The sequence below is a fragment of the Phalacrocorax aristotelis genome, chromosome 1 (assembly GCF_949628215.1).
Source record: "Phalacrocorax aristotelis chromosome 1, bGulAri2.1, whole genome shotgun sequence".
Taxonomy (NCBI): Eukaryota; Metazoa; Chordata; class Aves; order Suliformes; family Phalacrocoracidae; genus Phalacrocorax; species Phalacrocorax aristotelis.
Window position 1 is genome coordinate 161999260 of NC_134276.1, and position 23176 is coordinate 162022435.

The window sequence follows — 23176 nt, forward strand, 5'->3', positions numbered from 1 at the left end:
GGAGAGGGTGCTGGAGCCAGAAGGGGTGAGAGGGACTGGGGACCTTCCTAGAAGAGACGGTATTGCTAAAGGCTGGAGTAGACATGGGAGCATCCAAATCAGGCCAGAGGGCCTGGTGGCTCAGGGAGGGGGATGGTGTTGGAGTCAGCATGCAGGCGTGCAAGGGTGGAGGGGGGCTTGAGGGGAGCGGGAATGTTGTTCCCTGTGCAAAGACAGGGGGACTTTTCTCTCCCACTCACTAGTGAGGGAGGGGTGCTTTATTTTTAGAGGGTTTGGGGAGAAGTGGTAATGGGGAGGGAGTACAAAGAGATAAAATGGGAAGGAAAGGAGGAAGATTTGCAGGTACAATCAAAAACCACAGGCATGTGTGTAGGTTGTAGCAGGAGACTCAGCAGAGCAGAAGGGCAGTGCCATGAGAGTCACTCCTTCCCCAGCCCCCTTGGATTGAGGTGGAAGTGGTTCTCCTCATCAGTATGTCCTGCTTGCCCCTCTTCTCAGACCAGTGTTTGGTGAGGCGGGAGGGGAGCTGTGCCCAGTCCCTGGCCCCCAGGCACAGTCCCTGTGGGAGGAAGGATGGGCTTCTGGGGGGCCATGAGAGCCCTCATTCCTAGCTGGACTGGTTCGAGGGGCAGAGTGGAGCTTTGCCATTTCACCCTGGGCAGGTGGAGGAGAAGAAAGCCAGTTTCGCTTCTTGGATCCTGCTGAACCCTCCTCTGTTCCTCTGCTACCACAGTGCAAAACCTCTTGCTGACACCATCTTTGTAGCACACAGGAACGGAGCAGGACTCCTCCTGGAAAGAAATACCGCTGCTGGGACAGCCAGTATGCATCTGACTCTTGCACAGGGGTGCAACCAAGCAAGGAAGGGTCCTGCCCTGCATGGCTACACTTTGCCTCCCACTTGGATGGGGAGGAGGTCTTAGTGTGCAGAGAATTGTTTGGGACCAGACTGAGCTCTCTGAAAACTGGTCTTACTGTACTTGCTATAGACTATACCTTAGTGCATCTTCTGCAGCGTCTCAAATCCTGGCTGTCTTTAAAGCCTCACCTAGGTGGCAGTAGTGACTCTTGGATAGAGCTTGCATGGACATCATTCCACACTCCTCACAATTTTGCTTCAGGTAAAGACACAGCTCTGGAAGCACACTGTTTAATCCAGGATAGAAGTAATGTGCCTGCATGAAGACGGTCCCTAAGGGGAATAATTCAGCAATAGCCACCTGAACAATTCTCCCCAGCACAAGACATCTCTCAGAGCACAAGAAGCAGGGAAGGCCTTGCAGCAGTGAGGAGCTCCATCCGCTGGGCAGCCATCCTGCTACACACAACGCTGGCCCCAGTAACAAGAGATTGGGAGGAGATCCAAAAACCATAGCTGCTTCTCTTGAGCATCCAGCCTATTCCCTGTAGCACCCTTAGGAATCAGGAAGATGGGACACAGGTCTGGTCTCTGGTTGTGTAAACATCTCATCTGGAGGACACTGAGGTTACCAGTCCTTCCCCTCATCCCAGCACAACTCCTCTGCACCTGACCCACAACGATAGGGAAGGGGAAGAAAAACATAGCGCTGCAGGCCCCGAAGGGAAGGAGGGGGGCAGTTGTTCTCTGCTGTATACCGGCACCATTTCTACCTGCTCCCACCAGCAGACTTGTGCTGCTGGTGGCTCTCCCCATGGCTTGGCCCGTCCTCTCCATGGCTTGGCCCCCCCTTGCCAGTGGTTAACCACTGGTGAGGTTGGATGAAGGGGACCAGCCAGCCCCATGGACACACCAGGAGGGACTGGGCATACATCCCTTGCTCTGTGGCTACAAGTGAAAGCAATACTGTAAATAGGAGGGGTATTTTTTTGGAGGGAAGCCTCAGGCTTCTTTTTCTGTGTGCTTAGCCTAATATTTAGGCTTGGGAGGGGTTTACTTTATTGAGAGAGGTTTGTTATGGCTGTGGCTGTGGGGGAGCTCCCTCCAGTCCGTCTCTCCTGCCAGGGGAGAGAAAAGAATACATGACAAGGTGGAGGAGGAGAAAAACTAGTTGTACTCACTCAGCCTCACCTGTGTAATCCTTCGTGCTTTTGTTTTGGGTGTGTGGAGGGAACCAAGAGGAGGAAAAGGCTATAAATAGCCATCTCTCAGTACAAAAATGTGTCGTACTTTTTGGGAGGAACTGTCCATCACCTGTCCCGTCTCCTCAGTGAGGGGGTGAGGGACCAGGCATATGAGGGGAGGTACGGACCATACTTGGGAGGTCTACCTGGGGCTCTGTTTTGGGAAGTAGCACAGAAGCATCTTACATGCCACTTCTCCCATCAGAGCTACATAGATGGCTGAACACCATTTGGGGCTGTCTAAGGAGCAAGCTTTTCTTTATCCTCTTTGGCTTGCTTCCCTCATGTAACCAGCTGATCAGCTGTGGTGGACTGGAGGTAGGAATGAGCCTACCCCTCAGATCCAGCACTTCAGTAAGAGATGACCCAGCTGGCTTCCTCCTGGGTTACTGCCCTTCTCTCTGTCCCTTTCCTCCTTACTTTGTGTCATAGGAAAGGCATTGAAGTGGCAGGGGACACTGTAACAGTAGATAGTCAGGCAACTTCTTGCTTTTGCTCATGGGAGAAGGCTTACTCTCCTTGGGTTGACTTGCTTTTAGCCTTTGCAGTGGAATGTTGGTGGTGACAGACCTTGGGGTGGGACTCTCCTTGTTTGCATGTAGCTCTTTAAAATGCAATTTCCAGAGGCATTTGGCTGGTTCTGCAGCTGATGAGAGATACAGACCTACCCAAAGGGTTGCTTATCTTATCTTAGGCACTTCTGATAAGGTGCTCTCTATTTCTGGTGATGATAGGCAAGACCTGAGCAGCTGGCTGGAACATGTCCCTTTTAGATCCTAAACGTAGGTGAGATCAGCCCCACTCTAGGGATTAGGAGATCAGAGGGAAGGCTGTATAAGCAAAATGATAAGGTGGCTTTCTTGCCCTTCTGCCATTTGTCCAGATTACAGAGGATTACACATCCCCTGTTGGGAGAAATGGCCCCTTGATGTCTTCTTACCTTATGAAGCCCCCAAGTAAAAGACTGTTTTGTGGAAGCAGGGGCTGTGAAGGGCAAAGGGATGATGAAACTTTGCCCCAATTCTACCTGTGGCTTCAGTCTACTGATGTGTCCCCATCCCTTGCTTATTCACATCCCTACCACACCGTTCATCACCTCATCACACACCCTTCCCCTGCCTGTTATTCCTGGCCGTTCCCTTAGGGGAGGAGGTGTCTTTGTCCCTGCACCCTCGCAAGCACTTGGGAGGACCTGGGGAGGCAGCATTTCGGGGTAGTTCCCACAGGAGTCTCGGCTCCGGTCCCCAGAGCAAGTACAAGGCAAGTAGCCCAGTGAGTCCACCACATGCAGCAAGTCCAAACCATCCATCCAGACAACTCCCTGCTGCCTGCGTGGCATCTATAACACCACCTGGGCTGCCCTGCCCCTTCCCCTGCTGCATTACTGCCTGTGTATAGTATATATATTATATATATATATATTTAAAGAGATGTATAATATAAAGCTATACATATATACGTATATACGATGACTCATGGATGGCCTGCCGCATACAGGGTCCCCTGAGTGGTCTTGTCTAAGCCCGAGTGTCCCTTCACCCCTCTTCCCCTCCACCCCTTGCCCCTGTCCATTCCGAAATCCAACTACAGCGAACCCCGCCAACTTGGCACCTGTGTTTACAATGTCCTATATATTTGTGGTTAACAAAGTGAAGGTGGTAACTACTGGTGTCTCAATAAAGTTATGACGTTCAAAATAACCAAACTATATGAAAAAAAATTGTCTGGATTTTCTTCTTTGTGGGAGGGTTGGCTTTTATAACTTGGTTTGCTACGATAGCGTGGCTCATGTGCTCCTGCATGGCCGGCCAGTTTAGTGACAATCGGTGGCTTGAATGGAGGAAAGAGACCTCAAGAACTGTCCTGATTGAGATATATATTTTGAGGTGGGACTAATGGTTGCTTGTTTTGCTTGGCCCAAGTTTTGAATCACACACACCGTCAAATGTCTCTTAACTAATCAGTAAGAAAACATGAGAAGCGGCTTAACGTGCCATATTAGAAGTGGACTCTTATTGCGAAAGGGATATGGCTATAGGAGGTGTGGATGCAGGACATGCAGGAATATAGGATACAAACCTATATGAAAATAAACATCAGTATTTCCACACTCAGGGAAGCAGATCAGTTTATTCCTTTGATGTACCTTTAACTTTATTCATCTATGTGTGATCATTGCTCAGGTGTCTAACATAGTACACCTTTTCAAAACATAATGAAATTCTGGGAAACGAGCTCTTGGGGCACTGCTGACAGTAGGTGTCCGTCATTGATAGCCCACCATTAAAAAGGATCCCATTTCAACTGGCTCTGCAATAAAAATAAAATTCAAAATCCCACCCTGTGCCGATGCGTAGGTAAAGCTTCCTTCTCATCCCTTTTTAATGAGCCTGTCACCTGAGTGCATTTCCCGACCCTTGTGCAGTTTGGGGATGGGAAACGGACGGTAAGCGGGCTGTATCCAGTCCTCCAAATTGCCTCTCCTCTTGGGGACACCACTGAGCGCACACACACTGTAGCTTCACATCACATTATATGCAAAAGTGTTGAAATACCCATTTGTTTCTTGATTAGTCTTTGTTTTGGACAAAGACTCTTCCTACAGTCCCAGCTTTTGGGGCGGAAGTGTTGCGGAGGTATCATGCCCACAGAAAGGAAAATGTCAGTGTTGGCGACAGGTGGAGTTAAAAGCTGGTAAGACAAAACATGTAAGATGAATAAGACTCCAACACCACCAGTTTGTTTGTTTGTTTCTTCTAATCTGAAATATCTTTAATTTTGCTTTCTGGTATTTCAAGCTCTTATGAGTCAAGTTTTGAAGCATCTCCCTGCAGCCATGACATCTAGAAACATAGTTCTATTATAAAGTTGTTTTTTAAAAAAAAGTTCACATGATCCCAGGACTAAAGATGAGACATTGTTTAGTGTATCATAGAATTAAATAAAATCATATGCTTTGTCATAACTGAAACAACCCCATTTCCTGCCCTCAAAAGCCCAACTGGCCTAAAGCTCTGTACAAACTCTGTTTTGCAGTGATATTTGGCTCTCTTGTGGGGGGATCAGCACCCCCTCACCACTTCCCCTTCCCCTGGCAGCAGCTCTCCACGTTGGCTCTCTGACTCTCTGGAGGGTGCTAGGGGAAGGAAGCTGCTGTCTCCTTCTCTGTCCTCAGCTCTTTCTTCCCTTAATGCTTTTTCTCTCTACTGCTCCATCTCTATTTCTTTGCCTTTCCAGCCCTGGAAGCAGTAGCCTGTAGAGGAGCCAGGAGCATCAGGGCACCTGCGCCTGTGGGCAGCATCAGGCCGAAGTTGGTGGAGGTAGCTGAGGAGAGCTCGGGACAGAGCTGTGTGAGGGTTTGCAATGCCACCCCCTCCACCGCCCCTTTCTGTAGGGGTCTACCATAGGAGCAGAGCCAATGCAGCAAGCTGGCTTCGTCAGAGAGCCCCTTCTTTTTTCCCGTATCACCTCATGCGAGCCCTGCCAAAAATCATTACTTTCCTTTCCAGTCCCAGCCTCCATTATCATGAAAACAAGGCAGAAAAAAAATCTCCCAAAACATATCTCACTTGTGATCAGTAGGGAGAAACTAAATGATGTGATGGCTTCTGCCAGCGATCCTGTAATTGCTTCCCATTGTGTGTGGTTTCCCAGTGCCTGTAAGAGCCCTGCGCTGGCGCTGCCCGATGCTCCCTGCTCCCCACCGCACCTTGTTCGATCACATTGTTCACCTTTTACCCAGCAGCCCAGCGGAGTGATCATACTTCTTCCTTTTCTAAGGAGAAAACATTAGTGAGAACAGGAAGGCAGCAGTACAGCTTGGCACCTGAAATACCATGTGTATAATCCCTAGCATCAGGGATGGAGAAGCAATAAGAAGCAATAAATATACAAAGGCTGGAGGGAGGAATGAGAAATATGGGAGTTTAACATGAGAGAGGGAGCTGTGGATCTGGTAGTCACTGAAACGTGTAATTCATTTATTGGTGCGTGGATGATGAGGTTCAGTGACCAATATCCTGCATTCTCTGGCTGTATGAGAATACAGCGTGGTAATTTCTGAGAGGATTTGCTGAAGGTAAGAAGCATAAATAAAATGAAGGAAAAAATAAGCTTGATCAATACAGCCAACAAAAACTCTGTTGGTGCAGTGTTTCATCTTGCAAGTGCTGCATAAAGCTGTTGGTCTCTGTGAGCGGATATTCATAAAGCAGCACACAGCTTTGGTAGCACTTTCCTTTGGAGGGCTGCAAAATGCTGGATAAATAATCATTTAGCACTGCAAGCAGCCTCGTTTGGTAAATCTTACCATTCACTTTTCGCAGACCAAGTAGCTAATTGCTTCGCTCAAGGATAGGGCAGAGGCTCAGTAGCAGAACCATAGGAATATCCAGACAGGATCTGGCACAAATATTTTCACCAAGAAAAAAAAATGTTTTGCACCAGGTCTGTGTTCCAGCCCAAACAGGCATGAAAAAGATGAACCAGAATGACAATGATGAGTGACTGTGAGCTGAACCCAGATATTTAAATTAGGAACAGGGCACATTTTTAACTGCAAGAGGTGACTAGCCATTGTATAAACAAGAAAAGTGGCAGCTTTTTCTCTCTCATATCTTTAGGAAAGTTGTTTTCTTCTCTCATTGAGATCACATTCTGCCCTATCACACCCACACACGCACTCGCTCTTGTTAGTCTCGGACTCACTTATGGGTAGAAGAAACAGAAATTAATCCTAAATCCCCAATCCTGCAATGCGTTACACACTAGCAGTCTCCGAGCTCACCCGGAGCCTTGCTGATTTCAGCAGTGCTCTGAGCAAGGACAGGGTCTGCCTGCGCTCATCAAGGTGCACAACTGCAACCTTGAATGTCATTAAATAAGCATCAGCTTCTGCTGCAATGCTGAAAAAGTGACATCGTGTTTTAAAGTGGAGAAACTCGCCTGTTGCTTTTTAATGACATGAACAATGCTGTCCTACATAGATTTCTGCAGCACTGGCGATTCTTCTTGATACTGGTAAGAAAATAAATCTTCATTAGTGCTAAATCTGTCCATCCTACTTTTGATTTTAATGCAGACTCGAGATCCATTCCTGTAATTACTTGTACCCACTCACAGCTTTACCTACAGGAACACTCCAAATGACATTGGTGAGACCAAGCTTGTACATAAAGCTAAACATGTGGAAACTTGTTTGTAGACTGAGGCTCTAAAATTTAGCATTTTCTTCTATCTTTGGCCAATATCACCTTTAAAAATGTAATTCTGCCTGTGCCCCTAAGTCTGCTTGGATGACTGAATATTTGTGAGCCTTGCACGAAGGGGAAGGACCTGGAATCTTTGTATTTTTGGAAGAAAGATGTAACAAAACAATAGAAAAAGGATTTACAGGAAAGGGAGCTGGAATCGCCTGGCAGGAACCCCTGTAGCAAAAACCATCGTTCCATAGAATAAGGTTAATTAACTGGCAATTATTTCTGAAGTGCATCTGAATCTAATATATTTGCCACAAAGATGTCATTAAAAGAGCATCAAGCCACTGCTGGAAGTCAAGACTACTTAACGCTCCCACCCTCACCACAATTGCACTGCTACACATGACTGAAACGGCACGCCTCTCATGTTGGATCCCCTTCAGGCTCGATTCACACAGGGAAACATGCTCTTCCCCAAGCCCCCCGCTGCTGCAGCCTGTCTGCCAACCAACGCTTACTCCAGGATATGCCACTCACACACCTGGAGGGCTCTTCAGCTGACTTATATGAAAGCAGTGGCAAAGATTCTTTTGTCTTCCTTCCTGCTCCAGCTGAGCTGGTTCAGGAGAAACTGTTCCTCTAAAACAGCCTACCTCAGCCTAGAAAGGTTCTTAAAGAAGAGTAAAATCAGTCCTCTCTGGTTTTGTCCATACCATTCATGCAGGCACACAAGCAATTTTACTGTTGTGCCTGACTCTAGATGACCATGTACTGCTGCAAACTGCTGGCCTGAGGGTATGGTCCTACTACATCCTTGTTATGGCCTTGCAAAAAGAGGGTGGGAAAGGGCTGTGGAGTACCTCGGTGGGAGACTAACTCCAAGCTGAGATAAAGGGAGGCCTCTTGTTGTGTCTACGGAGCAGCAGCGCAGCGGAGAGCTGGTATCTTCGGTTTTCCTGGGCTTGGTCTTATCTAGAGGTTGTACAGAACATCTTGTGGTGCTAAGGAAAACATTTCAATGGGAACTCCCTCAGGGCTCTTTGAAGGTGACCCCATTTCACTTGATCATGGGGACCCTGCCCCCCTTCCCTCCCCCTTCACAAATACCTGCTGTGGTGGTTCTCAGGGAACTGAAGGCATCAAGGTAAGATATGGAGATATCTCCATCCCCCCTAGACAAGAGGAAGGGGTAACAACTGGGGCATTTTAAAGTATCTGTCACTTCAGTGGGATTTCTCTCCTCACAGAGGTGAGCTGGCCACACTTTGTGCTCTGGCCATGCAGGTAGGCTGCAGGGCACCTACACCCAACACCCCTGGGCCTGCAGGGGGGTGCACACCTCCCCAGGGTATCACTTCGGGAGCCCCAGAGGGCTCCACAGCAACGCTCTGTTATCCCAAAAAGCGCGTCTGTTCGCCCAGCATGCAAAACGTCAAACTACACACGGAGCGGAGTTATTTTATTTAATTCATTTTTGCACACAGATGGGTGCTAGGTGGTAACCCCACAGAGCCAGCATGCTGCACTGAGAAACTACAAAGTATTTATACAGCTAAATGTGTTGGTCATAGCTAATATTAACACCCTCAGCTAATAATTGGTTAATTTCTCTCTCATTTCAGCTTAAAGGTACAGCTCCCTTTGAATTTACCATGCATGCTCAGAGAATGAGTGGCTTATTTGAGTGTGGGGGGTTTCTGGCCTATGGGTGTGAATTTTAGTCTTATGAGGATAGTTCACCTAAAGAGCACTTAGTTTTAGTTCTTATCAACATCCCAATTAGTTATTCTCCTTGGCTATACACTTTATCACCCTGTTCTCAGCGTCTTCTGAGGCAGGATGTTCCCTTCCATCAGTCTCTCAGCTCTCTTCAAGGATATAGTTGTAAAACAAACACTTCCCTATCTCTCAGCTCCTTTCTCTGGCCGCCACGTTCTGTTTTTCCAGGCTCACGTGGAGCACTGTTATTACTTAGAATAAAATTCTATTTTCTTTGGGATATCAGCTCCGGGCACGTTAGAAACCACCTTCAAAACCCGGCCGCATCGCGGCTCCACAGCTCGAACCCGACACCCCCTCAGCCCGGGGGCGGAGCCTAGAGGGGGAGTGGGAAATGTACACACACGCGCATGCGCCTAGGCTCGAGAGTGCCCCGCCGCTCCCCCTCAATGGACGAGGGAGGTGTGGTGGGTAGGTAGGGGCGTGGCCATCCCGCGCTGGTGGGTGGAGCCGGCCGCCGCCAGGGAGCGGCGGGGGGGGGGGAGGCGGGTTTCTGAGGAGCGGCCGCTCTATCCGGTGGACTCTGCTGCTCTGGAGGAGAAGGGAGGGAGGAGGTGGCTCCTGCTCTAAGATGGCGGCGCAGAGGAGGAGTCTGCTGCAGAGTGTGAGTGGCACCTTTCCCCCCTCCATGCACACGCACCCCCCAGGTGGGTGCGAGGGGACACCCAGGCATCTTCCTCGTCCGCCCCCCGCAGTGCCCTGTGGGAAGGCGGAGGGTAGGGAGCGTCCCCCCTCAGCGGGGAGGCGGGGTGCTGCCCGCCGCCCCTTGCGCTGCCTGAGGGCAGGGGGTCCCAGCTTGCGGGGGGAGAACACGCACGGCCCTGCGTGCTCATCGATCCGCAGCCTGGGCTGGCTCGGCTGACCCGTGGGGCTGGTTTGGGGCGGCAGGTGTTTGGGGGGGTCCTGCCTCTGCTCCCTGCCTCGGGGTGCTCCGCTGCTTGAGGGGGCAGCTGGCGTTTGCAGGCTCTGTGTGTGTGTACACGGACTGCGTGGGGGATGGCGGCCCCAGGGGTGCCCATCTCATGGCTGGCAGCAGCAGGGCCTGGCCCCCTTGTCCTGGGTGAGCGTACTACAGCGGGGAACCAGAGCCTTCCCTGTACTGCCGTGCCACGGATGCGTGAGGGTCTGATTCACCACAGGAATAGCTAGTGCTGTGCTGTATCGAGTGTAGAACTCGGGTGCAAATTTCACTTCTTGTCTCTGGTTAGCAAGAGCTGGAGGTGCAGCCAGAGCTCAGCTTCAGAGGGAAAGGAGGTGCGAAGTGATCCAGTTCTGGAGCAGGGAATATGAAGTTATTGGCTGGGGTTGTGTGATACCCTGTTAGCAAAGGGAGAAGGGCTGAAAAGAGGGTGGAGATGGACTTGTAACCCATACTGGACCAGCATCCTCACTTCAGGCTGCACGGTCTCTTTTTCTGTCTCTCAGGAACAGCAGCCCAGTTGGACAGATGACTTACCATCCTGCCATCTCTCTGGAGTGGGCTCAGCTCCAAACCGTTCCTACAGTGCGGATGGCAAGGGGACAGAGGGTCACCCCTTGGAAGATAACTGGTTAAAATTCAGGTAAGTGGGTTGCACCTGGGACATGGACTCCTGCAGACACAAGGGCAGTTAAAAGTGATATTTAGTTTGTCACACAGGACTCGGAGGAAGAGGGTGGGGCGTGAGCATGCAGGAGGTGTCTGGACGAACTTGTTACGTACGTCTGTACCTCACAGGCATCTGTGACCTCTTTGCTTCTGCCTTCCTTCACAGGAGTGAGAACAACTGCTACCTCTATGGTGTCTTCAATGGCTATGATGGCAATCGAGTCACCAACTTTGTGGGCCAGAGGCTTTCTGCAGAATTGCTGCTGGGCCAGCTACATGCAGATCACAGCGATGCTGATGTGCGTCGAGTTCTGCTGCAGGTAAAGAAGCTTTGGCTGAAAACAGCTCCTGCTTCTCACGCTACCCACCTCCTCTTTTTGTCACCAGGGGAGCAGCATCTGGTTTCTGTGGGGGTTGGAAACATCTGCCAATGGTTGTGATTGTACTCATCGTGATCGGCTGTAGTGCTTTGTTTCACTCCCGCCTCATACCCATCTGTCCCCCTGGCTCTGTCAGCACACTGCTGAGAGCTCTCCAGGAAGCTGCAGCTGGCCTTCACTGGACATGTAGGAACAAGTCAGCCTGTGAAGGAGATGGCAGTGAGTGAAGGGGGGAAATTAATGTGTGGGGAGATGGATTTATGAGTGCGCTTTCTTGAGTGATAGACAAGTTCTTGCAATCAACGCACAAAATCAGATAGGTCTCTGACATCACTTTGAATGTAATTTTTATGTATTTGTCTCCTGTTTTGAATAATTGCAGATTGTTTTTACAAGGTGTTAATTAGTTGTGCTAAAGTAATTATGTTTCAATGTGACGTGGTGATCCTTGAATGTCTGTATGTACAGTGATCAACCACCATAAGCCAGTCTTAGGGAGGTGGGGATGGATAGCCTGTAGGCCTGTAGATATTGGATAAGAGCTTAGTTTCTTTTTATGGCCTTTTTTAGGCTTTTGATGTGGTAGAAAGAAGTTTCCTGGAGTCCATTGATGATGCCTTGGCAGAGAAGGCCAGCCTGCAGTCCCAGCTACCAGAGGTAATATAGCCGTAAGAATAGAGATTGCTGGGTGCATCTTGGGCATATTAGTCAGTCTGGTCCAAGGGATGCTGTAACTGAAAATTTTTTCTCTGTGGTTATCTTCTGGGAGCTTGCATGAAATAAAGCAAGTGCCTTGGTTCATTTCCCAGAGTTCCCACTGTTCACACTGGCACTAATTAGACCCATCATTAGTAAGCAACGGAACATATCGTGGAGAGGATTTCAACCTGTACGTGTGGCTCTTCCAGGACAAAGCCATGTGATGCAGATGAGAGGCAAGGCCTCAAGTTTGCATGGCATCTGGGCAGATGTGGATTCTGTTCATCAGATGAACGGGACTGTCATCTCCAGAATCTTATTGGAGCCATTTAATTTGTTAGGATTGAATAAATAATTGTTTGTCTTGCACAGTCTTGGCTTGAGGCTAAGACATGCCAAGACGAGTCCCCTCTCAACAGAATTTTGATTCCAGCTGTCGTTTCTGTGTTGTGGACTGTGTGTTTAAGCTTGCCCCTCATTTTGGGTTCCAGGGTGTCCCTCACCACCAGCTGCCACCTCAATACCAGAAGATTGTGGAGAGATTGAAAGCTGTAGAACAGGAGATCTCTGGAGGAGCCATGGCTATCGTGGCTGTTGTTCTCAACAACAAGCTCTATATCGCCAATGTGGGTGAGTTGTTTTTTTGTCAGCACCTCAGTCTAGGTGTTTCCAAGGATGGCTGGTGTTCTAGGAAGTGAAAGAAATTTGAATGTGGGGGACAGTTTGCTTGGTCTGTGGACAAGGAATGATCTGCTTGTTGCTTATAGGAGCACGTGAAATCAGCCTGGCTCTTTATCTCTGCAGATGTTGGCTGATGCAATGTGTATGACCAAAGAACTGAGGGAAAATGGGTTGCGAGGCAGTAGTGCAGGTTCAGTGAGAAGTGGAAAGCTTTCATGTGAGGTGCCAGCTCAGGCCTGGATGAAGAGCTGCCTAGCAGGCCTACTGTGCTGCTAGCAAGGCTATGTTTTGGAGATCATGATGAGACAGTACATGAGCCTTTCTCTTCTTTTCTGTCTTTATTCCCCTCTCCTGTTCCTTTTCCATTTGGATATGTTCTCCCTCTTAACGGCAGAGCTATCTGGTGCCTCATCTCGCTGCTCCCACTGCAGGTACCAATCGGGCACTGTTATGCAAGTCCACGGTGGATGGGCTGCAGGTGACTCAGCTCAATGTGGACCATACAACAGAGAACGAGGATGAACTTTTTCGCTTCTCCCAGCTGGGTGAGTGTTGGATTTCATTTTCTTATCTGAGCGCATTGTATACCTCCATTTATCTGGGGCACCAGGAATGACTTAAGCCACTGGAAACAATAAATGACCACAAAAAGCAGCTTACTGTGGTTTCAGATGACAAGTTCAGTACTGCCTTTTCCTGCATAGCTAGCCACTGTGAGGCTACAGAGTGAGCTCAGCTCACTGAACCAGCAGAAAACTGTCTCCCCCCCCCCCCAAGTTTTGAGAGTTAATTTTGTGTCCGACTGCCAAGCTGACATTGATTTGCCCTCCAGCTGTGTGATTGCTGGAGTTGATAGGAAGGCAGGCATGGAAGTACGCAGCCAGAGGGTAGAAGCGGGATGGGCAGTGTATGACTGCTCCTTTGGAGGCAAACCACAGTTATGCTGGGTTAAGTTCTGTGTGATGCCGCACCCTCAGGATAGTGCGCTTCAATATGCCTTTATACAAGCTGCTGCAAAAAAAGCAGCTATGCTTCAGACAGAGCCAGGCCAAGTACTGACATTTACTGCTCTCACATTGGTAACTATTGAACTGTAATGCTGGCATTTTGCTTTAGGCAATTTCCCTTTTCCTTTACAGTGTTTGACATATTTTCTTTCTTGGTCTAGAACTAGCCCAGGCCACTTGTGTGATTGCTAGTCCTGAATTATTCTTATTGAGGTACTTCTGTTCTATACCTTTGTTTAGGTAGATCAAGGTTCACCTGGTAGATGTATTCTTATCTGCTGAGGCTGTTGACGTGGTAATTTTCTGCTGTTGGGTCTTGTTTTATTCTATTTCTCTTCAATTTCGTCTGTTATTCATACTCTTGCAGTAGGGGTATGTGCTATGAAACAGAAGACTGAATACAAGAATTCAGGGAAAGAGACCCTTTGGCTGCCTTTCTACTGCCAAAAACGGGGAATTTAGCTGCAGTCCATGGCAGAACAGCGATCTGCTAGAAATACCAACCTTAATCTGGCACAGCAGCAGCTCTCCTGCTGGCAATCCTATCAGAAGAAGGAGCCCGTGGAACAAGCCAGTGTGCACAGGCTGTTTTGGGGGCCCAGAGGAGGATGTTATAGGGCTAGGTTGAAGCACAGTGATAAGAGGTAGTGGGGATAGTGTTTGTCATGATGGTGCCTGTGTCGTGCTCTCCTGGGGGAAGGGAGGGAGAGGTCTTACGCCTTCTTTGCACATTGCAGCTTGTTCAGTGCTCCAGGAGAGTTGCTGTGATTTAGACACGACCTCTCTGGCGCACTGCGAGCCTCCCTGTGTTTGTGTCTGTCGATAGCGTGTATCCCCCTGCCAGGACCTGGCAAATGAGCCAGGCCATGTTGATGAGTCAGCTTTGGACTGCAGCAGATGGCAGAGTTGTGTCTTACTGCTGGGGTAGGTGTGGAGCCATCTGTGCAGTGAGGCTTGGTTTGACTCAGAGGGAGAGTTTCAGTTGGACCCCTGCCTTCACCTTGTACTGAGGACAGTCATCCCTAGATAAAAATCTCAAAATAACATTTTCTGCCTGCTAGCACTAGGTATAAGCAGGAAAGGGGAATTGCCAGACTAGACCAGGTAAGTGTCTTGTCTGCTCTGAGTCCTGCATCAAGTAGTAGCTGCACCAGATGGTCCCTGTTAGAACCTTCTTCAAGATTCCTTTCTAGCCCCTTCCAGAGGTATATCCCCTTAAATTTATTTAAATAAATACTTGTTTGGTCATTGTTCTTATTTTAGGCGTAGCCCACATCAGTTTGACCACTTGAGCAAATTCAGTGCCTTTTAAAGACCTCCTTTTCTCCCTCTGCAGTCTAGTGTATTAGTGGACTTGCCATGTGGAGTTTAGGAGCAGGGATCAATAATAGGCGGAAAAAAAAGCAGAATTCTTCATGTACATCTTCCTCCTTCCTGCATTCGCCTCCCATTGCACAGTCCAGAGCTGACAGGCGTAGATTTTTCCCTACCTTCTCAGTGAACACCTGTGTGCCCGGGCCAGCTGCTGCTGGTGGCTTTGGACCAGGATGTGGGCTTTGTCTCAGGGCCAGCCATTGCATTCAGAGTGCACGTGTCGGGCTGTGTGCATCTCTCTTCTCCTCTCTCCTTCCCAGATTACAGGTAATGAAAAGGTGTCCCTTGGAACACAGCAAACTGCTCTTCCTTTTCTTCCTGTTGGGCTCCTGATGACGTTTTGGCATCTCATTTTGGCTTAGAATTCTCTTCAGCTGTGGATATTTCTTTTCACATTCGTGATGATGTAACTAGAGGAAGTCCTGCAAGTTTCCCAAACTCAGTTAAGCTTTTTTGGTTTTCAATCTGGCAGGCTTGGATGCAGGGAAAATAAAACAAGTGGGAACTATTCGTGGGCAGGAAAGCACTCGGCGCATTGGAGATTACAAAGTCAAATACGGCTATACTGATATTGAACTGCTCAGGTCAGAAAAACTCAACTTTGTGGTTTCAAGCTCTACTTTTCTTCATGACCCCTCCCTTCTCACCTACTATGTCACCATTAAATACTAAATAACCCTGTTTCTTTCCAGTGCTGCTAAATCTAAGCCCATCATAGCAGAACCGGAAATCCACGGAGGGCACTCACTGGATGGGGTGACTGGCTTCTTGGTGCTCATGTCTGAAGGGCTCTACAAAGCACTGGAGGCAGCTCATGGGCCGGGGCAGGCCAACCAGGTGAGCCTGCTCACACGGGCAGTGTCCCCTTGGCTATTGACTCACTGCAGCGGTGGCAGCTGCTCTGATACAGACTTTCCTCCTCATCTGTCCTGTGAGTGCTGGCCAGGTTGAATGCCTGTGCCACCCCATTCCACTTGGTAATAATACAGGAGCTGCTTTGCCAAGCCAGTTCTTCTAGGCAGCTGCCTGTCCCGTAGGAGTGGCCCGTTAAAGGGAATGGGATGATTCAAGGCACAAGGGCACATATCGGCAGGTGAGACTGGCAACCATCGCAGTCAGATGAGTTGTCATAAAAACTCTTAGATCAGATGGCAGGAAAAGGTTTCCTCCAAAATCTCCTAAACTTCCTTCTTCTTTTTTCTTTTTTTTTTTTTCTCTTTTTTTTCCCCCTTCCTCCTCTGCTCAGGAAATTGCAGCCATGATAGCCACAGAGTTTGCCAAGCAGACGTCGCTGGATGCTGTGGCACAAGCAGTAGTGGACCGGGTAAAGCGGATCCACTGTGACACTTTTGCCAGTGGTGGGGAGCGGTCCAAGTTCTGTCCCCGGCATGAAGACATGACATTGCTTGTGAGGAATTTTGGGTACCCCCTGGGTGAGATGAGCCAGCCCACGCTGACACCAACGCAAGGTATGTCGGGGAGGGAATGAAAGCAAACTGAGGGTGGAAGATAAAATCTCTGGATCAATCCATCACTGACCTAACACTGGGAGAGGAGATACTTGGTGTAGAAGGAATTTTCTTATTAAAGGGATTATTGGCTTCTGAGATATAAATTTGACAGAATACAGTACAGCATCTAAAAAAGGCAGTTTAATATAAATCCTTGGGTTCTTTGGCCCTTTCTTTGCTGCTGTGTACACCCAGTCACTCATGTCTCAAGCAGATGATGTAACTGTTGTTTTCTCCCCTCTCAGGAGGCCGTGTCTACCCAGTGTCTGTGCCGTATTCCAGCTCTCAAAGCACGAGCAAGACGAGTGTCACGCTGTCTCTTGTCATGCCTTCCCAAGGCCAGATGGTCAATGGTGCCCACAGCAGCTCAACTCTGGATGAAGCCACCCCCACCCTCACTAAGTAAAAGTCCTGCTCTCTTGCTACCCACGGTTTTTCCCTGCACCTCACACTGTGTAAAGCATTTGAAAAGCAAAGAGACACCTGTCAGTTACCTGTCAATCATTCCCTTATCTGGAGTGTGGCCATCCTGACTGCAGTATTGACAGCCAGCATAACGTGTTAGCTGGAAAGAGATTTGTGTGAGGAATGGGAATGAGCAAAGTGAGCAGCTCTGAAGCCAGCTCTGTGAACATGCCTTGGGAGCAGCCTCTGCTGCTGTTTGCGGAGGGCACTCTGGCAGCGCGCGGCCCTTCTCTTTGGATCTGGTGTGCCAAGCGTGTTGGGTGCTGTGCGTGGGGCGAGTGTGGGTGCCTTTCATTTTAATAAGGAAGAGGGGCTGTGCAAGTCACCTCTAAGGCTGCTGGAGAGGCTGTGGTGCACAAGTTGGCTTGCTCAGAGGCCAGGGTAGAAAAAAGGGTAAAGGTTAGAAGTGGGTCCTGTTTGGATCCAATTTGCAGGACCATACTAGTTAGCGGCTCTGGTTTAGGTTCAGACTTTGGCACAGGGTGGGGGGTGTACACACTGCAAAGTGAAGAAGCTCTCTGGTTATTGTGTTCTGGTAGCTCCAGAAACAATGAAGCTGACGCACCAGAGCTTTGGCTGCAAGGCAGGTCACGCAAGAATAGCTTTCGTTGCTGCCAGACTCTTCCTGTAAAGCTCATACTGTACGGGTATGGGGAGGCCAGCAGAGTGCATGCCTCTCTCTTTCTTTTTTTTCTTTTAATCCCTGCCTCCTCTCATCTGTTCCTTAGACGCCTGGTTGTGCTTAAGGCCTTCCAGTTAAATGTGAATCAGATATCTTTGGTGTTCAGCAATTCCAAGCAGTTCTCAACACTTTTAGTGCTCTGATAGAACAAGAGACTGCAACTTTTTATCTGTTCGCTAAGGGTAGCTTGATCCGTGAAGAAGCTGGCACTTGTTCTGGTGCTTTTCTTGTCCAAAGCATCAGGTGGGGAAAAATAAAGATGCTTGTGTTCTCTCTCTCTTTTTCTGTCCATAGCCAAAGCCCAACTGTGACGCTCCAGTCAACTAATACTCACACGCAGAGTAGCAGCTCAAGTTCAGATGGGGGTCTCTTCCGCTCCCGACCCACCCACTCGCTCCAGCCAGATGAAGATGGGCGTGTGGAGCCCTACGTCGATTTTGCAGAATTTTACCGGCTTTGGAACATGGACCATGGCGAGCAGGCAGCACTGACTGTGTCCTAACGTGGAAATCTGCCTCCTCCAAACACCCTGTGCTCTGCTGTGTGAGCAAAGACTGAGGCAAGAATGAGAGCGCTCCACCGAGGGCTGTGTTCTGCTGAGAGTTAACTCCTATCCAGGATGTGCTGAACGCTGGGCTGGGGAGCGCGTGCAGCGCCCTCCACACACGTGTTGCCTGTGCCATCCACCCGATCTTGACCAGCCTTGTTTCCTCAGAAGCCCTGTGAATAGGGGAAGGGGTCTTGAATGCAACCCTCACTGCAGGTTTTTGCAACTAAAGATGCAGAGAGGGCTCCCTCCGGATGATGCAAGAGTAGGGACCTGTACAAAGGCTGTGTGTGTGCGCGTGTGTAGGTGTACGCGTGTGTGCCTGCGTGTGTGCGTGCTGTCATAATGTTTCCACAATTCAGTTCATAATGCTGTGATTCCAGTGTTCAACTCCATAGAAGATACCTCTATTTTGCAGAATAAATAACTTATAGCTACACTCAGTGGCGCCTATGTGGCTTGCTCTTTTCCTTACAATGTTGTGTGTGGGTGTGACAGCTCTTCCTGGTGAAGCCCTCTGTTCCTCTAGAATAGGGGGCTGCACCTTGTAGCAGGCAAACTTCTGTTGTAAATGTGGCCTGAGCCCTTGGAGGTGACTTAAAAGCGTAAGGTCTTTGTCTGATGCTTACTTATTCGCTGAGCTTTAGCACTGGATTATGGCTTGGAGTTAATCTATAAATTCAGATTATTGGTTTTTGTAGGCAAAATGCACGTTGTTTCCCTTTAATGCAGGCCATCTGGGAAGTTGCAGAGGGCAGGTGGAGTTTGTAACACCGTTTTCCTGTAGAGGCTTCTGGTAGTCACGTGGATAGAACCACAACTGTGTCGTGATGCAGCTGCCTTGAAGCTGCGGATGTGCACCCTCATGTGGGAGCAGAGAGGTGGGGAGCGAGGAGGGGTCCTGGTGGTCAGCCGTGGGCCAGCCGAGGCCTGGACTAGCTGGCGGAGGCATCAGGATCACTGCGGTCTCTTCAGTTCAGGCTTCTGACAGCAGGCGGCAAGCGAGCCTCTTCCCTCCCTGCTCCAGCCTTCCCCTTCAGCTTGCCTCGCTGGTTCCTTGGGGAGGGAGCCTGCCTTTCCCCAGCAAACGTGGGGAGGCCTCGAGGATGACGTCGTGCCGCAGCGCTTGATGCCTCTGTGGGGGGTTACATCAGGCAAAGCCACAAGATGGCTAGAGGAGGTCACAGGAGACAGGGCAAGTGAGGGAAGTGGCCCGGGTTCTTTTTGGGATATGTTTTTGCTTCCAGGCTAGTTACCTTAGAGAGGAAAAAGGGAATGGGAAGGGATCAGGATGAAGTAGCAGGGAATGCTACAGTCAAGGCCAGTGTGTAGCTAAGCCTTGGTGCGTGTGGGTTCAAGGCACTTGTGGTGTGCGGGCTTAGAAACAGCTGAGGGGGATTTATCCAAAGAGATAAATCAGACAGCACTGAGGGCCCCGAGGCAAGATCCGAGTTCACTGAGAAATACGTGGGCAGGATCAGCGTGGTGAGAAACGCCTGTTTCCTCAGAAGGCACAACAGGGTTCCCTTGCACATAGGTGGGTGCCGCTCTGCTGCTGCCGCCTCTAGGTCCCACTGGCACAGCTTTGCCCTGTGGGGTTTCCTGTGAATCGTGTGGGGCTCTTGGTTGCTGGGCTGCCTGCAGAAGCTCGCATCTTCCTGTCCTCCTGTAGTTCCCAGGAAGGCTGGCTGTGCTGAACGTGCCAGAGCAGGAACCTACCGTTGAGACCCTTCCAATCCTGCCAGGGAAGTGGTGTTTAGTGGTGTGGAGGGAAAGGCAAGAGAGTTGTGTGCGGTTTGGTGCCTTGTCCCCGAGGCTGACCGAGGCAGGGGCTGGCAGTCCCTTGCCCGTGTCCTCTGCCCTGTGAGGAGCAGAGAGTTCAGGTCTCTGAGCTCAGCCTGGCCATGTCCAGGACTGCTCCGAAATGTTGTTTGACCTGGGGATCCTATCCTTTCCTCCAGGTTGTTTTGTGGCTATTTAATAGGATGGTGCGATCCTGGTATGAACTGAAATGGAGCTGAAGAGGTTTTATCCTATTCTGCGTTCCCTAACCTGGCACGGATTTTGATGGCTGTATAAACAAGTCTTTCTTGCTTATTCCCCCATCCCATTTATCTATGGTATTTGCTAACTTAAAGTGAGAACAGTTCCAGTGGGAAATGTTCCAGCATGTGGATGCTCCAGATAAAAGTTTAAGAATTGCCAAATGCACTTAAATAAAGCAGATCACGCAAAACAAACTTACTCTTTGGCAAAATTACCTGTTTGTGGAGTTTGAAAAAATAAAGTGGATAGGATCGGGTGGGTCACACTAAACTGTGTCTGTACAGCCACTGGAAAAAAGACGAGGAAAATAGGTTTTCTGTACACACTATGTAAACCATGGCTTAGGAGTCTAGGTCAAAGAAACACTGAATGTTGTGTATGGGGGAAGGGGACTTGTGAGCGAATGTCGGTATTAAATACTGTCCTTAGGGAGCGATAGGAAGATGCTGGCTGTAACGACAGTGGAAAAACCTCCTCTCCCCTGCCCCTTTAAAATGAAGGAGTGGATGGAAGAGGACAGAACCAGAGTGATTTGGAGAACAAGAACAGGGGCCTTTTTGCAGTGTAGTGAAATTCAAAACTACTAGAAACGTAAAGTCCTAGGCAGAAAGAGAGAAAAACAGTGCAGCTATGCACCACAAGGCTGCTGGAGAGGAGCTGGCAAATTAAGATCTCAATATGCAGAATAAGTCTGCTGTAAAGGCAGCTAATCTTATTTCTGAAGAGCTATCCCCAAGCCTGATGGGTAGAAATGAGAAGCCCTATCCCTGGAACAGGAGCAGGGGGGAGACTCTGCATGTCCCTGAGCCGCTGGTGCTGGCTGAGGGTCGTTAGCTGGTGATACAGGCTGAGAGAAGGTCCCAACCTCTTGGGCAGGCAGCTGAGCTGAAGCACTGTACTGAGAATTCATCAGGGCTAAAGATGATGGAAGGGCTTCAGATGCTTTTGGAGAAGACCAAAGCCATGTGTGCCTCGCTGCACACCAGGGGCATGGAGAAAACCCAGCAAAGACTGGAAAGAGATTTGTAGGCTCCCCACTGCCTTTGAGAGCCTCCGGAAAGAGCTGACCGAAAGCGAAGGCCGTGTGGGAGCTGGGTCTTGCATTGCTCCAGAGTCAAAGTTGTGCCCCTGTCCTGAGCCATCCCCAAAAGCCTTCTCTCGGCTTGTACTCTTGCTCCTCCCCCAACCACCATTATCCCCTCACCAGGTGGAGGTGCCTGAGTGGGAGACAGGAGTCGCCCCATTGTCCCACCCATCCTAATTTTATGTCCCTCCTTGCTTCTCACACCGAGAAACCTTTCCAGCAGCCCAGTGGGGAGCATCCAGCACCAGTGGAGGGGACTCATCAGGTGTTGGTGAGATGCCCTTGCTGGCAGCTGCCTGCCTTCTGCCCCCCCATACATCTTGCAGTCCTAGGACAAGCAGGGGGTTCTCTGCAGCACTGGGAAAGGGTGGTTTCCAAAAAATGCTTGGCAAGGTTGTGTCCACTCCAGCCTGGGGTGGAAATAATCCATCAGAGGGAGACCTGGAAACTCCTGAGCTGCCTTGGAGTATGGGGGTCTGTGGCCATAGGGGACGCTTAAAACTGAGGAGGTCTTCACCATCTCTGCCACTGAAGGATCATAAGGGATTTTTTTATTTTAAGCTCTCCATTAGCTGAGCAGCTCACCCATTTATAACAAAATCTTTAAATAGCGGAAGGATAGCCAGGCAGGGTCATGGCCGGCAGTTAGTGCTGAGCTCTGGTACACAGTCTGTGGGCAAGTCATGCAAGGCTTGGGTTTTCTTTATCAGCTGAGGCATCAGCTGAAGCTAACATGGGCTGGTTTGTTCCCAGTCACCTCTTCACACTTGGTTGCTTTTGGCACACATGGACTTTACAACAGGGAAGAAGCACATGGTGAGTAAGTGCTTCTCGGTGCTGCCAATGCTCCCTGGACCATGCAAGGGAAGTGCAGCATCCTCAGAGTCTCTCTGCTCCCTCAGCTGCCACGCTCTGAAGAGGAAGGAATGTGTTCCTCTCCCCTCTCCCTTTTTTTTTTACCACATTAAGGTTTTGAGAGTGTTAGGAGCTAGCAGAAGGGTTTGTGGCACTGCTAGAAAAAATGCTGCAGCTGGCTTCCTGTCATCATGGGGCAGAGGTAGCCACAGCTGAAGGGTGAAGCTGCCTAAAATATTTATATATTTTTAATTTGATAGTTAATAGATAGTTGTTTATATTAATAGCCTGATTTTTCCTTCACTAGAAATTCCGAGGAAGGGCTTTAGAGTTACCTTGTGTAGTTCATTATTCAAGCTTTCCTCCAGTTAAGAGCATTGCTGGCATCCTAAAATATCAGTGCTGTTAACGTGAGTTGTAAGTAAACCACCAGGGATGGGTTAGGTATTTTAAATCCTATAGCTCTTTCTGTAAGCATAAGAATGCTATTTGGAGTATTCTGGCTAAAATTCAGCACGAGTACTTATATTCTGCCAACTCCAATCCCCTCCTGGAGTTTCAAATGGATACGATATTTATCTTCACTTCCTGTCTTAACTATTGTGTGTTGTCGCTGTAGGTTGCTAAACAACTGCTGTCTCATCGGTGGCTGTATTTTGCTGGCAAATAAACTGAGCCCCATGTGCATATGAACTGTAAAGCTATTTGGAGTCCTTGCATAAGAACCCCAAGATACATGTAAGCTGTTAATATTTATTATGTGGAGCTGAGAACATCACTGAAGATGGAGGGATTAGAGTAACTGAGTTCAGGCTGTTGAACAGCCAGACAGAATGGAAGAGAAAACAGATGCCCTGGAGGAATAACAGCAAAAAGCATGAGGAATTTTTTGCATGCAGGATTAGACTCCAGTGGAGCATGGAAAGAAAATGCCTGGGAATGCTCCGGAGAGCCAGGGTGGATAGGATGGATGCAGCATTACGGCTTCTCACTTGGAGGTGAATCTTCCCCTCTCTGCTTCCCCAAACAAGCAGCAGCTTAACCACGGGCTTGCTGGGCTGCAAACGGCAAGAGTCCTGGGAGATGGGATGTGGTCGCAGCAGGAGGCAGGTCGGTTGAGGTGTTTCCAAGGCGCATGAGAAAGGACTGGATCTTCTGGGCTATGCAATGCTTGGGC

The 23176-nt window shown here is 49.2% G+C and overlaps 1 protein-coding gene across 1 annotated transcript; it reads left to right on the forward strand.

Moving 5' to 3' along the window:
* Positions 1–9542: 9542 nt before the first annotated feature.
* Positions 9543–18457, forward strand: TAB1 (TGF-beta activated kinase 1 (MAP3K7) binding protein 1). The gene is made up of 11 exons (XM_075077573.1): positions 9543–9684; positions 10506–10642; positions 10835–10988; positions 11619–11705; positions 12239–12377; positions 12860–12973; positions 15282–15393; positions 15502–15646; positions 16056–16278; positions 16566–16722; positions 17762–18457. The coding sequence occupies exons 1-11, from the start codon at positions 9652–9654 to the stop codon at positions 17967–17969; spliced, it is 1509 nt and encodes a 502-aa protein (XP_074933674.1). The 5' UTR covers positions 9543–9651; the 3' UTR covers positions 17970–18457.
* The last annotated feature ends 4719 nt before the right edge of the window (positions 18458–23176 follow it).